At 44.5% G+C, this 13,647-nt stretch overlaps 1 protein-coding gene across 1 annotated transcript in view; it reads right to left on the bottom strand.

Annotated features, from left to right (window-relative positions):
- Window positions 1-13,285, bottom strand: part of LOC149347138 (uncharacterized) — a 29,074-nt gene extending 15,789 nt beyond the window's left edge. Inside the window, exons 1-4 of the mRNA XM_089541500.1 lie at window positions 13,178-13,285; window positions 6,426-6,580; window positions 6,235-6,326; window positions 17-104 (exon numbers count right to left, since the gene is read on the bottom strand). Of these exons, the coding sequence (XP_089397626.1) occupies window positions 17-104; window positions 6,235-6,326; window positions 6,426-6,580; window positions 13,178-13,285 (443 nt within the window). The remainder of the gene's footprint in view (window positions 1-16; window positions 105-6,234; window positions 6,327-6,425; window positions 6,581-13,177) is intronic.
- Between the last annotated feature and the right edge of the window lie 362 nt (window positions 13,286-13,647).

Here is a 13,647-nt window from a genome sequence, read left to right as displayed (position 1 = left end):
TGCTTTGGCGTCATATTTACCTCCGTCAATGTAGCTTTGATGAAACACTCTGCAGTTGTTGCACTCAATATAGGCCGCTGTCATAGTGAAGTTGATCTGTGGTTCTGCAGAAAATAATAAACAATTTTGTTAATTATTAACTTCGTGTACTCTGCGTTAAGGTCTGCGTTGCAGTAATGCTGACTTGCTTCGTATACAACCGATTGCTGTATGCATTATGCGCTTACAAAGAAAGCTTACACGCATTTTCTAATCTTCACACAGAATCTCTTCCCTCACTATTACCTTACTGATTCAAGCACATGAAAAAATTCCTAGGCACCATTAGTACAGAGAAGAGGAGCAAAAAATGGTAGACTTCAACATTTCCCTTAGCGAAAAAGAGGATGTGCTAAAAATGCATTTCAAACGTATTGTATTAATTTCATATTTATTTCGCATTTTTTGTCCCTATGCTTAAACTGCAATACGAATGCTTTCTAAGTATACTAGGAATAATATTTTAAACGTTCTTAAAAATACGTGAAAAGTACATTTTTGCCCGCTTAGCACATTTATAATGCATTAAAAATATAATAAAAATATACATTAGAAATATACTAAAAATATACATTTAATACATTAAAAATGTGTTTACTCGGGCTTAAAAAAAGTCTACTGGGCGGCTCCATGGAATGACACGGGTTAATTCATCAACTGGAGAACAAATCGTACACGGGTATTGATCATTAATCAACAGGAGTCTGATATTATAAGGTCACGTGATTGAATGGGAACGGCAGATACCTACATGCAGCATACCAAGACGACAGCGACACAGCAAATCCTACAAATCCTACAAGCGCTATACTTGGCTTCCCGTATATATACCCAGCGAAAGCGACGCACTATTTTGCACGGTGATGCCTTTTTTTGCGCAAATACTGTGGGCTTCCAAATTATCGCAGAAGTACCCTACTGGTCGCGTTCGAATCTGGGATTAATTGAGAACGGAATTGCTAGTTGAAACTTGCGTCAGGCACAGGTCAGGAGTCGAACTGTCAACCAACAGATACATGGGCGTGTAAGGGAGCCGGTCTGCCCTGCCACACGGGGTCCTTTCCGCTGGCTTATTCGGACTCAGAAGTACCCAAGGCGCTTTTGCTGGTATAATGCTATCACGTTCTCACACGGAAATGTTCGAATGACATTGAGTGGAATGGCATTCGAGAATAGGAATGACATTCGGACTCGATGGACTGCCGCGGTGCTGCACGACACTTTCGAAACGCATTCGAAAGCCTCAGCTCGTTTTCAGTGTACAGCGACGACGACGACGGCGGTCACACTAGTCCGACAACGACAGTATATATCACGCTGAACAACAGCATGTAATTATAGTGAAATATCTAGTTTACTATAATATGATTCTAGAGGGACACGTTTTTCAGGCCAACGACACCGACGAATCCGGTCGGCGGACGGTCAGCCTTCTCGGCGGCTGAGCGAGAGCACGGTGATGAGGCGGCGGTGTGTGTATGCTCGCGCTTCTAAATGAGCGAAACGAACGGCTATATTTCACGTGTGCATACCTGAACACTCACCAGCGATAAGCGCTTGCCAAATCAGTTTCAATCGACGACGGCTCTGTTTCCTTCCGCGACGACTAGGCCGAGCGAGTTCGCAGGGTTGGATCTGTGATTTCGGAGGTTGTGAAGAGCGAATCACAAGCTTTAGCGAATGCAAATGGTCACCAGGTGTAGTTTTGGCAACAGTGACCTGAAATCAACTATTGCTTACATCGCAGGGCACGCGTACGATGAACGGGAATCGCCGGTGTGACCCAGACTGCCGAGCCGTGCTTTACGGCCAGCAGCAGTCGTCGCCGTCGCTAGCTTGTGGATAACAAGTTAGGCCGTTTCAGTTAAAGCGAACAGTCGCCATACATACTTCTGGATAAAGTAGTTTAAAAAAAAGTACTGGTCACGTCGGAGAAAGCCGGGACAAGAAGCGAGAAGCGCCAGTCCTGCGCGATGCCAACAACCCGGCTTTCTCAGGCGTGCGATCGCATCATCGCTTCCCACACATTGTAGCACTGCGTAAACAATCACGAGTACAACCAGTAAAAAAGAAAACAGATTGTTTATTAGAACCAAAGCGCAGATTGCGTTTTATGTTATGTAAACAAGCGATGTAAACAACAGTATGAGTGCAGTCGTCCTCATCGGCGCACTCCCGGGGAAATTTCATGCTGACGCGGTTAGTATTCATTGGCGTAATATTATCTTCAAGCACTCCCTTAGACAGAACACGTGTAGCATCGTTAGATGACATTCGGCTGGAAGGCATTCGAAGCGCCCGTGTAGCAGGGGTATAAGTGGTGATCACCTTCCTGCTAGAAGTTACCATAAACGAAAGGATGACAAGAAAGGGAAAGTTTTCACTCTTCGCTGAAACGTCATTTAGAGCCCTAGATTGTTCCACGGTAGCTTGAAGTGTAATGCAAATATGTTTACGCGGACAACCCATTTGTTAGAATTTAAATATACTTCAGACGGATTAATTGCGTATTTACGAAAGTACACTTTAAATAGATGGCCAGCACCAAAATGCGATGTCCCGAAACTCGATTTTGAGCATTAGATTGCTCAACGACAGCTTGTAGTGCGCTGCAAATATGCTAATGCGGACTGCCAATTTGCTAGAATTTCAGTGTTCTTTGGACGAATTAATTACGTATTTACGGAAGTACACTTCAAATACATTGAAGACATGCAAATGCCATTTCCCGAAACACGATTTCGAGCACTCGACTGTTCATGGCAGCTAGAAGTGTGCAAAGACGTTTAAAAGGACTGCCCGTTTGTTAGGATTGAAATATATTTCGGATGAATTAATTTCTTATTTACGAAAGTTCACTTTTAATACATTGACAAGATGCTAAAACTGCATACAGATACGTTTACAAGGTCTGCCCGTTTTCTAGAATTGAAGTATACTTTCGATGAATTAATTTCATATTTCCGAAAATACACTTTTAATACACTGACAAGATGCTAAAACGGCATGCATATTTTTTCATGTATTTGAAAAGTGCTCGAAGTATGCTTTAAGTGAGGTATTTTTGGCACATTTTAAAAATATATTTCGAATACCAAGCATGAAATTTCAGAAACGTATTTCCTACATATTTTTAGTGCATTCATGAATACAAAATATGTATAAAATACATTTTAAATAGACCTCCGTATATTCCAAACGTATTAGTTTTTGCTAAGGGTACCCAGGTATTAAATTAAATTTATACAAAAAATATGCAGACAATCCCCATTGTTACTGATATACACACTTCAAAATGCATACACAAGCTTAAACGCACCCTTAAGAGACTAGTAATTATAATGTCATAGCTGCACTATGCAGATAAAGAAGGCAATGTACCGAAAAATAAAACATTACGAAGAAATAACCCAAAAGAGAACGTTGCATATGGCTCAGTATTGTTGAATGAAAGTGGTTTTGGTAGCTGCCTGTGTGCCAGCGTTTAGAATCTTACTTTAAAACTTAAGGAACAATGTACTGCTGGGCGAGTTTAAAAGTAGTGCCGTATCCTTATCTATCTTTCTTTAGGATGACAATAGTGTGGAGATAATTAGAGGTTATTGCAAGAATTGTTTTTTTTTTTAAATTGACAAAGAATGTTAGGCTTAAGCCGATATTTGCAAGGTGCTCTGTTTGAATCTTCGGGCTCTGCAAATAGTCTCGGTACGTCGCCTGGACTTTATAGAGGTCTGAGCGAAATACTTAGCTATATTTGTGTTATTCTTTCGTTGAACAAATTTAAAACGCATTTTTTTTTCTGCAACAGTTCGTCACCGTTTATTTGACTGTTTAACCATGCATGCTCACTGCCTTTTCTATTGTTTTACTGACAGAAGGCTGAGGCGGTGCTGTGGGCGTTACTGCATCGGCAGCGCTTCTACCAGCAAAATTGTTTCCGGATATCTGTGACTGATATCACCGGTTATTTTTGATCAGTAACATCTTTAATGCACCATTAGTCATCTAAACTGTAATTTGGAACAAATCTCTTCATCTCGATTAATGTAACTCCATTATCGACACTGCACGCCGCCTAGGCAATGCGACAGTGGTCACATCATAGTTTGCAGTGGTAAATTTATATACTGTCGCAGATGAGGGTGTGTTTTCCAGCGGTGTATAATTATCGTAGGAATCGCCCAGTGCGTAATTACCCTGAAGGGAGGAGAAGGGTTGCTGTTGAAGGAGGGGAGCATGGCGAGCGCATAGGATGGCTAGCCGAAAGGGGGTTACCGTAAATGCCCGAGGATGTGCAGAGAGTGAAGCAATTGCCAAGCGCAGAATATTTACTGCCGGAGGAAGAAGGTATACAGCGAGAAAACATAAAATTTTAACAGGGGGACATGTGACCGTTGAAGGAGGAAGATATGGCCAATTCTTAACGTTTAAGCAGAGGGCGGCTGAACTGGAACCACCTGGAGGTGACCCTGGAAAGCGGAGGGTGAGGGTTATATTGTAAAGAAAATTTGCGCAATAATGGAGACTAAGGACAAAGGAGAGGATACATACGAAGATTAATAAGCGCGATTAACAAGGAGGGGTATGGTACGGTAAGGAAGGAGGATGGTATGGTGAGAGCTTAAGGGTGCTTAACCGGACGCTGGTCACCACAGGAACCATCCGGACGAGGTAACTGCAGAAGTTCACCACATAACTGAGTGAAGCATACTGAAACTTTTAGGCCCTCTTGTATCAAATGTATTCCTTAGACTCTGCAGTTTGCTTAGATTGGAAGACTTTTGAACATAAATTGGGTCTTGACGCATGCGTTTCAGATCCTGCATATGTGGATGGACTTCCTTTCATTTCATCTGCATAGTTTTTTTTTGGTATACTTCATCAGAAAAAAGCTCAGAATCATCTTTCCACGAGCGTTTCTCGCCTCACAAAGGTGCGCTTTTCACCGGGAGCACAAGTGCATAATTTCCTACAAAGAGGATTTGTAATAAGTAAAGAATAAACAAAGTAGGTGTATCGCACTCACCTCTCCCTGGAGCCTCTTTGTCTCTCATTGAGATCAATGCAAGGTAACCTTACTTATTACATGTTAGAGCAACGTAATGACGAAGTAGATGAATTGCTGAACTGCAGTAGTTGTGACCCAATTTAACAGCTGTATATTGGCAGTTAATGATACTACCGCCTGTACATGAAAGCGGATGGGGCTGTGGTATCAAGTGCTGCTTAGGCTAGCGCTCTCATGCACATTAGGTAAGGCCGCCCTCAGTTAAGAAAACGCAGGAAGTAAACTACTCAAAAAGTTCTTATGTTTTTCGCCTACGCTCAGTGGAGAATTATTATCATTATCAGCCTCCCTATCACCTCTGCAGGGCAAAGGATTCTCCAATAATACCTTTGCAATTAACCCTGTTCCGTGACAGCTGCGGCCACCGGATACCCGCAAACTTCTTAATCTCAACCTGAGATATGCCTTGATCGATCATCTAAACTGTCTTCATGGCAGTTCAATCTGGGTAGGGTTCCATAAATAAAGGGAAACAGATTTTCTATGTACTGATTGATGATTGTGGATCAACATCTGGAACATGGACCGAGGCAGTTCTACTGCTGTGCGGAAAGCAGAGGTGCGTTGAGACGCGCCTTCTGTGGCTCTGTTTGCGCCGGGACCATGGCGCAATCCTGAATTCTTAAACGTTGTCGCCCCAACTTTCCCTCTGTGTTGCCTACCTTGAATTATACAAGGTTTCTATAGGTCCAATAGCTACCCTTGTAACACAACAAGAACGCCAAGTGCGCCAATATTTTTCAGTATGTCGAGAAAGCCCTTGACTGGGAAAGAAGAAGTACAATTTTAACAGAACATATGTACTGCCATGACAATCTTCGATCCGCATGGTTCATGACTGTGCGCACGTATGCCATCTGGGCCAGTATTTCTACTTCGAAAAAATTATTTGGTGACTCGCTGATTTTGGAAAGTCTTAAGATCAGGCACAGCTAAATCTGAATACCCAGTTCATTCCCAACGTTCGCGAATGTGACGACGGCTGTGAACCGAAACCGCGCATGAAAATCCGATGTCAGTGGTCCCTTCCCGTGCAACTCCTTGAAGTGCCTTCCAACAATTTGTGTGCCACGAAAGCTTCATTACTGTCAGCGTCTGTGTCGCACTGGAGTACTTACGTTTCGTACCTTGCAGCCATGGTACGGGCTCTACATTTGTCACCACAACCAGATTCTTCACTGGGTATCCAGGCGTCGAAGTAAAGCGGCACTGGCCATACCTGAAAGGGGCGTCATATTTATCGGGCGTCAGTAAAACAAGACAAACGGAATATGTAGGGAAAGCCTGCAACAAGAAAAATGTTCCGCCCCTAACTCACCACTGCTCTTTACCCTTTTCCACAGTCATGACGGACGTCGTCTCCTCATCGAAGCCGATTTGAGTTGCGTTGGCACAATACGTGCTGTCCCCGTAGTATGGATCCAATTCGTAATTTCTATACACCATGTACCAAGGTTCGTTCCAAGTGGTGCACTACAAAAAGAAAAATTGTTAATTATAATTGGCATTTCAAATAGTTTTGCTTTGTGGATTTCATTGATTACACGAACAGAAGAGCAGAGAGCGTTGGTACACCAATTTCACTTTTGAAATGCAGCTGAGCCCACGTATAGCGGCCGCAGATATAGGGAACTCTCGCTTATTATGCACGCCTGCTGTGCTAGAGTGAAAATGGGCATTAAGGCAATGGTACTTCGACTGAGATACAACGAGCAATTGTGGCTGCATCACTCGGTTATAGCCGGCGAGTAGTCGCCGTAAACACGGCTCCGAAGGTAAAACATACGCGCATCCGGGAAGCGCGGCGGTCGGAGAGCGTCTCCCAGCCCCCGCGACTCCTAACCGTAAAGAACACAGCCTTAAAAAAAAGTGACACACTATATAACTCCGTTAGGCCAAGAGCGGCTTATGTGTGCTAGCAGTAGTTGTTGCGCTTAGTTTTATTAGGTTATTCATTTGAATTCTATTTTAAATTCATAAATCGCTGGGAGTCATGCCACTCGTCGTGAAGTGGTGCATCGGTTAAGTTTGTTTTATTTGGGTTTAACGTCCCAAAGCGACTCAGGCTATGAGAGACGCCGTAGTGAAGGGCTCCGGAAATTTCGACCTCCATAGATTCTTTAACGGGAACTCACATCGCACAGTACACGGGCCTCTAGATTTTCGCCTCCATCGAAATTTAGCCGCCGCGGCCGGGATTGAACCCGCGTCTTTCGGGCCAGCAGCCGAGTGCCGTAACCACTGAGCCACCGCGGCGGGTCGATCGGTTAAGTGATGCGTCACTGCCCTTCGATGGCAGGTGGTTCCGGCAGTGGGGCTTGTGAGATCGAGGTTGTTCTTCGCGAGCAGCCTCTCGCGACAAATCATTAAATCCCACTTATTATGAACTTCCCCTTACTACGAACATCGGATGCAACAGGCACAATGCTCGTCACCGTCACGTTCGATATAAGTGGCTGTACCTAGTTATTGTTTGAGCAGACAACGACAAGGAATTGGGGGCTCCTTACGGTATACATATCAAGGAAGCCAAAAGACAGCGCAAAGAGCCGTTTGTACCAAGATGAATGGTAAGTTCTTTTAGTGCGCAGCTATTAAGCGCTGGTTGGTCGGTTGAGCCGCGTCACCGCCTTTGGCGTAACATCGCCGTACCTTAAATTAATGAATAAATAAAAATAAAGATTGCGTGAGTGGCATTCGAACCCGCGGCGCCACAAACAGATCAGCTTTGCTGGCCACTGCACGAGAGCTGTAGGCTATCGCCACAGCTGATCAGGAAGTGATAAACTGCAATACACTGTCCCGCTGTGCATTGCACACCACCGTCTTCTTCAACCAATACTTCTATAGGACAAATATATACAATCTCGCACGTTGTGCATTACACATCGTCCTCTTTATCAACTAATACTACTATCGAACTAATATCGTCGCCAGATGTCTCGACGAAGAACCAATGCGAAACAATGGGACCAAAGATCCTTAGACACCGACAGAGCTGCGCTCAAATTTCGCATTAGGGAGAATCTCAATCGTGCTTAGACTTGTTTTTATTCTTTGTCGTAGATTAATGGGAAATAAATAGCGTAAATACTTTATCGATGAAAGATAGTGGACCAGACAGGGGGGAAAAGAGGCAATCACATGCTACCGTTGGGATCCGAACCCACAGCATCCTAATTTTTCACCCGACGTTCTACCATCTCAGCGAGGGTGGCTGTCCAATCTCATACTTAGGGAGTATTTATGCTGCGTGGAACTTAATCTTGAGAGTGCTCACCAGCGCCAACCTCGTCCACAGTGGCGGGCGTAGTACGTGCTGCATTACCCTAATGCCACGTCCAGCATCATCGAACAATGAGGGCGGAAGCTGTGTGAGAACCCTCATATGGTGTTTTGTCATAAAAACGGACAGAACCCTTGTTCTCGATAAGCTATTGCAGAGACAAGGGAAGTCATAGGAGGCCTCATTATGACATGCATATGAATGAAGCCAACAGTCACCGAAACGAAGGGGTATCGGGGAGTGTATCGACTCTATACGCTGCGCATGATACTCCTGGTAATACAAGACGTACTACGTCTACCGCTCTGTATGAGGGTGGCGCTGGTGAACACTCTCTAGGTTATTTTACAAGCAACATCATCAATATCATAGTCAGCCTGACTACGTCCCTGGCAGGACAAAGGCCTCTCCCATGTCTCTCCAATTAACCCTGTCCTTCGCCAGTTGCGGCCACCGTATTCCCGCAAATTTCTTAATCTCATCCGCCCACCTAACGTTCTGCAGCCCCCTACTACGCTTGTCTTCTCTTCGAATCAAGTCCGTTACTCTTAACGGTCTTTGGTTACCTTTCCTTCGCATTACATGCCCTGCAGAAGCCCATATTTCTTATTGATTTCGCTAGAGTGTCCTTAACCTGCGTTTGTTCCCTTACCTGCTATGCCCTCTTCCTGTCCTATAACGTTAAACTTACTATTTTGCTTTCCATAGCTCACTGCGTTCTCCTGAGTTTAAGTTGAATCCTCTTTCTTAGCCTCCACTTTACTGCCCTAGGTAAGAGTACCGGTAAGATACACCTCTTACATACTTTTATCTTGAAGAATATTGGTAAGCTGCCATTTTGATCTGAGAGAACGGCCGATTTCTCTCCACACCGTTGTTATTCATCAAGTTATTTCACTCTCATGTTCCGGATGAGCAGAAATACGCAAAATATATACTCTGAAAGTGTTAGATTGGACAGGCACCGCAGTTACATAGGTGGTGCAGTACCGGGTGTCAGATTCGGAGGTCGTAGGTTAAAATCCGACCAGCGTCATGCTGATTTGTTTTCTTTTTCTTTGTTATCAATTCTCTTTCTGTGACAAACTAATTGCATTATCAGCTTCCCATTGTTCAGCACCACAAATTTTATTACACCGGAATATTCGTCATTACTGCTTTCTTTTTCTAGAGGAACTGTTGGCACGCTTTATTGTTAGTGCTTATTATTCACCTTAACTTGTCGCCCATAAATACGAAGCATTGAATTATGCGGTCGTGAAACTCAAGAAATGCAGTGCGGGTACACGAACAGACACGAGGTTGCGATATCGTTTCTTTAATCATTTGAACGCAATGGAGATTTCAGAGACATGGTGGTGTGTGGGGGGGGGGGGGGGGTGGATGAGGGAACGAGTTGTTAGTGACAGGAAGAGTAAGGCTCAGAGAGTGCATCTGAATGCAAAACTAATCCAGCATAAGACGAAAGACAGGTTATTGCAATGGCTTACGAATTCTACTAGGGCATAGGATCGCAGCTGCCGCAGGACAAGTGTATTTTCATATCAATAGGGGAGCCTTTTGGGGAGCAGTTATTGCAAAGGGGCTGATGATGGTCATCTCACTAAAACAAATGTTCTCTTAGCATGAAGCCTAAACGTAACGCTCTATTGAATTTTTCGTTGCAGGTAGGGGGTGGGAGGGGGGGAGGGGGCGGGTAGTAGAGAGGTTTATCTTCAAATCAATATAGACTCAAGACCTTGCCACCAGCTGGTCGCATTTTGCTTCTACAGTATCTTTACAAATTAAATTTTTCAGCTCTTCTTTTAGGTAAATCAGCGTAAAACCATCAATGTGATTTTCGTTTTCCCTTGAGCTGAAACGATCGTACCACTTTGCAAACTTATGCAAAGGCGAGCACTGAGAGGGAACTGGTCTGCTACCAGCTTCCTCTGTTGTTCACGCCGCTGGTTCTCCGGACGAGCCTGCAGTTCTTCGGTTCCTCGCTATGTCCTTCGCCAACGCGCCTTGTCGACGTTATTGACCGTAAGAATAATGAGGTTCACTTAGCCGTCTATGATACACAGCCGATGCAATGGTTCCAGCGCGCCTCTTCCGTGGCTATCTTCGAGCGACAAGCAATGCTTCCTTCTATTTGTTATCTTATCAGATGAACGGCAAGCCACGTGATTCAGCGCAGCTGGTAGGTAGGTGTTTCATTACGTTGTTCAATGCAGTTGCCAATGCAGTTGCCCGCTCAGCGCGCGCCAGAGCTGTGCCGAGGCGCGCCGAGTCACTTGTATGACGTCACAGCCAAACACCACTCGGCCGTTTGAAGGTCATTGTTCGCAGTGCCATGATCTTGAGGTTTCGCATGGGAGAAGTAGAGCTATCCCTCTCAAATTAGTTCAACATTAGTCCCCTATAGACAACGCAGGTTTTCTGCCCTTCTGAGTGCGTTTTAAAGTTTCGTACGTCACCGCAGGATTGATTCCGTGCACAGTGCATTATAACGTGTTATCATTATATTAATTCACGCTCGGTACCACGCGTGCGTGTTCACCTCATACGTATAATGCCAGCATCTCTAATCTTTCAGCTCTTTCTTCCAGGGTTGTTCTACCAGTAATTTCTCGCTCACTGCCATCCCCTACACAGAATAGCAGCTGTTATAAAGGGTGTTTCACGTAACTTGAAACAAGGATTTAAAAAAGCGGTAAACCACAGACCGCTGAAACCAACGACACATTGTTTTCTATCATGTGGTGCTCCTCATAATATTTTTTTGCGTTTAATTAGTTAATTAACTGAGATGAATTATACAATTTTTCGAAAATTCATTTCAGTGCCAAGACCGTTACCTTAGGCTGTAGAGCAGGTTTACGAACAACCGATCCAATTTATTGTAGCAATGTATTTCCTACGGGATTCTTTTTTCCGGCATCTAAAGGAAGCTCGCGAAATATGAAAAAATACCACGTGACTGCGCTCGTGCGCTACCAAATTACACCGGGCACAATCAATTTGCTCGAAACGCCGCTGACAGCCGTGCAATTTGGTAGCGCACGGGCGTAGTCACGTGGCATTTTTCCATATTTCGCGGGCTTTCTTTAGGTGCCGGAAAAAAGACCCCCGTAGGAGATACGATGTCACAATAAACTTGATCGGTTGTTTATAAACCTGCTCTACAACCTCACGTAACGGTCCTGGCACTAAAATGAATATTTGAAAATTTCATTATTCATCTCAGTTAATTAATTAATTAAGCGCAATAAAAAATATTCTGAGGAGCGCCACATGATGGTAAACAATGTATCGTTGGTTTCAGTGGGCTGCGGTTTATCGCTTTTTTAAAGTCATTGGTTCAAGTTACGTGAAACAACCTGTATAGTTAAAATTTCACACGACGATTGGCACTTAGTAGGGCCATATTCAACGACAACTTTTGAGGTATTACTCTCCGTCTTCAACCCCCGGTAACCACTCACAAAGTTCTTCCCCAGGCAACTACCCTCCCCCTACGCATTCTTCTGCTCTCCCCTTACACTCCTGCTTCCCGGGCAGCCGCCCTCCGAATGGTTACCACAGCAACCACCTTCCGATTACGAACTCCACTATCACCACACACTCTTTCCACGGCAACCCACCTCCTTACAAGGTGATCGTCATGCTGGCGGTTCCCTTGGCAATTTATCTCCGTGCCAGCGCTCTCGCTACACCCTCCCCTTTCTGCCATTACCATCCGCAGTGTGGTTCCTGTGGTAGTTACCTTCTGGTTACGCATTCTACCTCTCTTATCAGGCTCTGCTGCTTCCGCAACAGCAACTCTCCCAGTGGTTTCCACGGAAACCCTCACCGCTCACTCTGGCAACTGCTACTGCTACTGGTACTGCCGCCGCGGTGGCTCAGTGGTTACGGCGCTCGGCTGGTGACCCGAAAGACGCGACTTCGATCCCGGCCGTGGCGGTCAAATTCCGATGGAGGCGAAATTCTAAAGGTCCGAGTGTTGTGCGATGTCAGTGCACGTTAGAGAACATAAGGCGGTCGAAATTTCCGGAGCCCTTCACTACTGCGTCCCTCTTAGCCTGAGTCGCTTTGACCAATTGATCTCCCATTATCCATAAACCAAACCAAGCTACTGCTACTACACCTACTGGAAATCCAGGAAAGGCGCTGAACGCCTGTCTCTGTAAAATTTTCTTTCCGCAGCAAAATATAACGTAATGGTAAATGAAAAGATGGAGGGCAATAAATCCGGGAAATTTAAAACGATGCACTTTTCTGCACCTGTATGATGTGTAGGTAGCAAATCATTAATTTACTTAATTACTTCTTTGATATCGTTTAAAAGAGATCGAAAAGTGATCGATGTCAATACAGTGCTGTTGTTTCAAGTGTAGAGGGATTAGGGTGGATGCCAACACCTGCTGAACGAATATAACAAAGGAGGCAAAAACTGCTGGCAATTTTAAATGTCGGTAGTTTACTTTACCAGCACGCTATTTAGAACTTGAGTTGTCCCTTTAGACACAGGTATCCACCATGTCACTGGATAAGAGACGAGTTAAATTGCCGTGGTATCCCGACAAGAAAAAGCAATTCCTTGCATTGGTCGGAGACAAAGGTTTTCTCCAAGGGTTTTGTTGTTGCTGCATTATCTCGGCGGGCCGCTCTTCTGTATGCCCTGGGCTCTCTTGGAATATATTTTTTTTTGCTTAATGTGATTTTCAAGCACTTTCATTCGAAGCCTGAGAAATAGTGATACTTTATCAGAAATTGGAAAAAAAATTGCACTTGCGTCTCACCTGACCTTCGTCCTGGTACTTGCCGAGCTCTGGGTTGTAGTCTAGGGAAGCACGAGCCGTGTGCAAGAGCAAAGATGCGACCAAAGCTGCCGTCGCTACACGCGCCATGCGTACGCAGGTCATTGCACTCTCACCGCTAAGGGCTCAGATTGGTGTAGGACTAAGGGTAGAAACCGTTTGCTAACGTGGAGCGGCATCCACGTGCTTTATACTCTTCCTAATGTCATTTTTTTTCTTTTTTTTTCCTCAACGTATGACGTGCTATTATTTTGAGCGCAGCCGGCGCCTGCATGTTTTTTTTTACTGCAGCCTGTGCACTGCGGGATTGTGTTCTATTAGTGTTACTTCCTTGTTTGCTGCTTTTGTCGATCCAAAGATGACCAAACCGCTCAATTCCAACTTGGTGTAGAGGGTCAACTGCGCTGTAACATGACGGACATTTTGTACGAAAAAACTTTTTTTCTTATTAT

The sequence above is a fragment of the Amblyomma mixtum genome, chromosome 4, assembly GCF_055824585.1.
Source record: "Amblyomma mixtum isolate Tamu chromosome 4, ASM5582458v1, whole genome shotgun sequence".
Taxonomy (NCBI): Eukaryota; Metazoa; Arthropoda; class Arachnida; order Ixodida; family Ixodidae; genus Amblyomma; species Amblyomma mixtum.
Note: the sequence above shows the minus strand (reverse complement) of the source record. Positions and strands in the feature narration are given on the sequence as shown.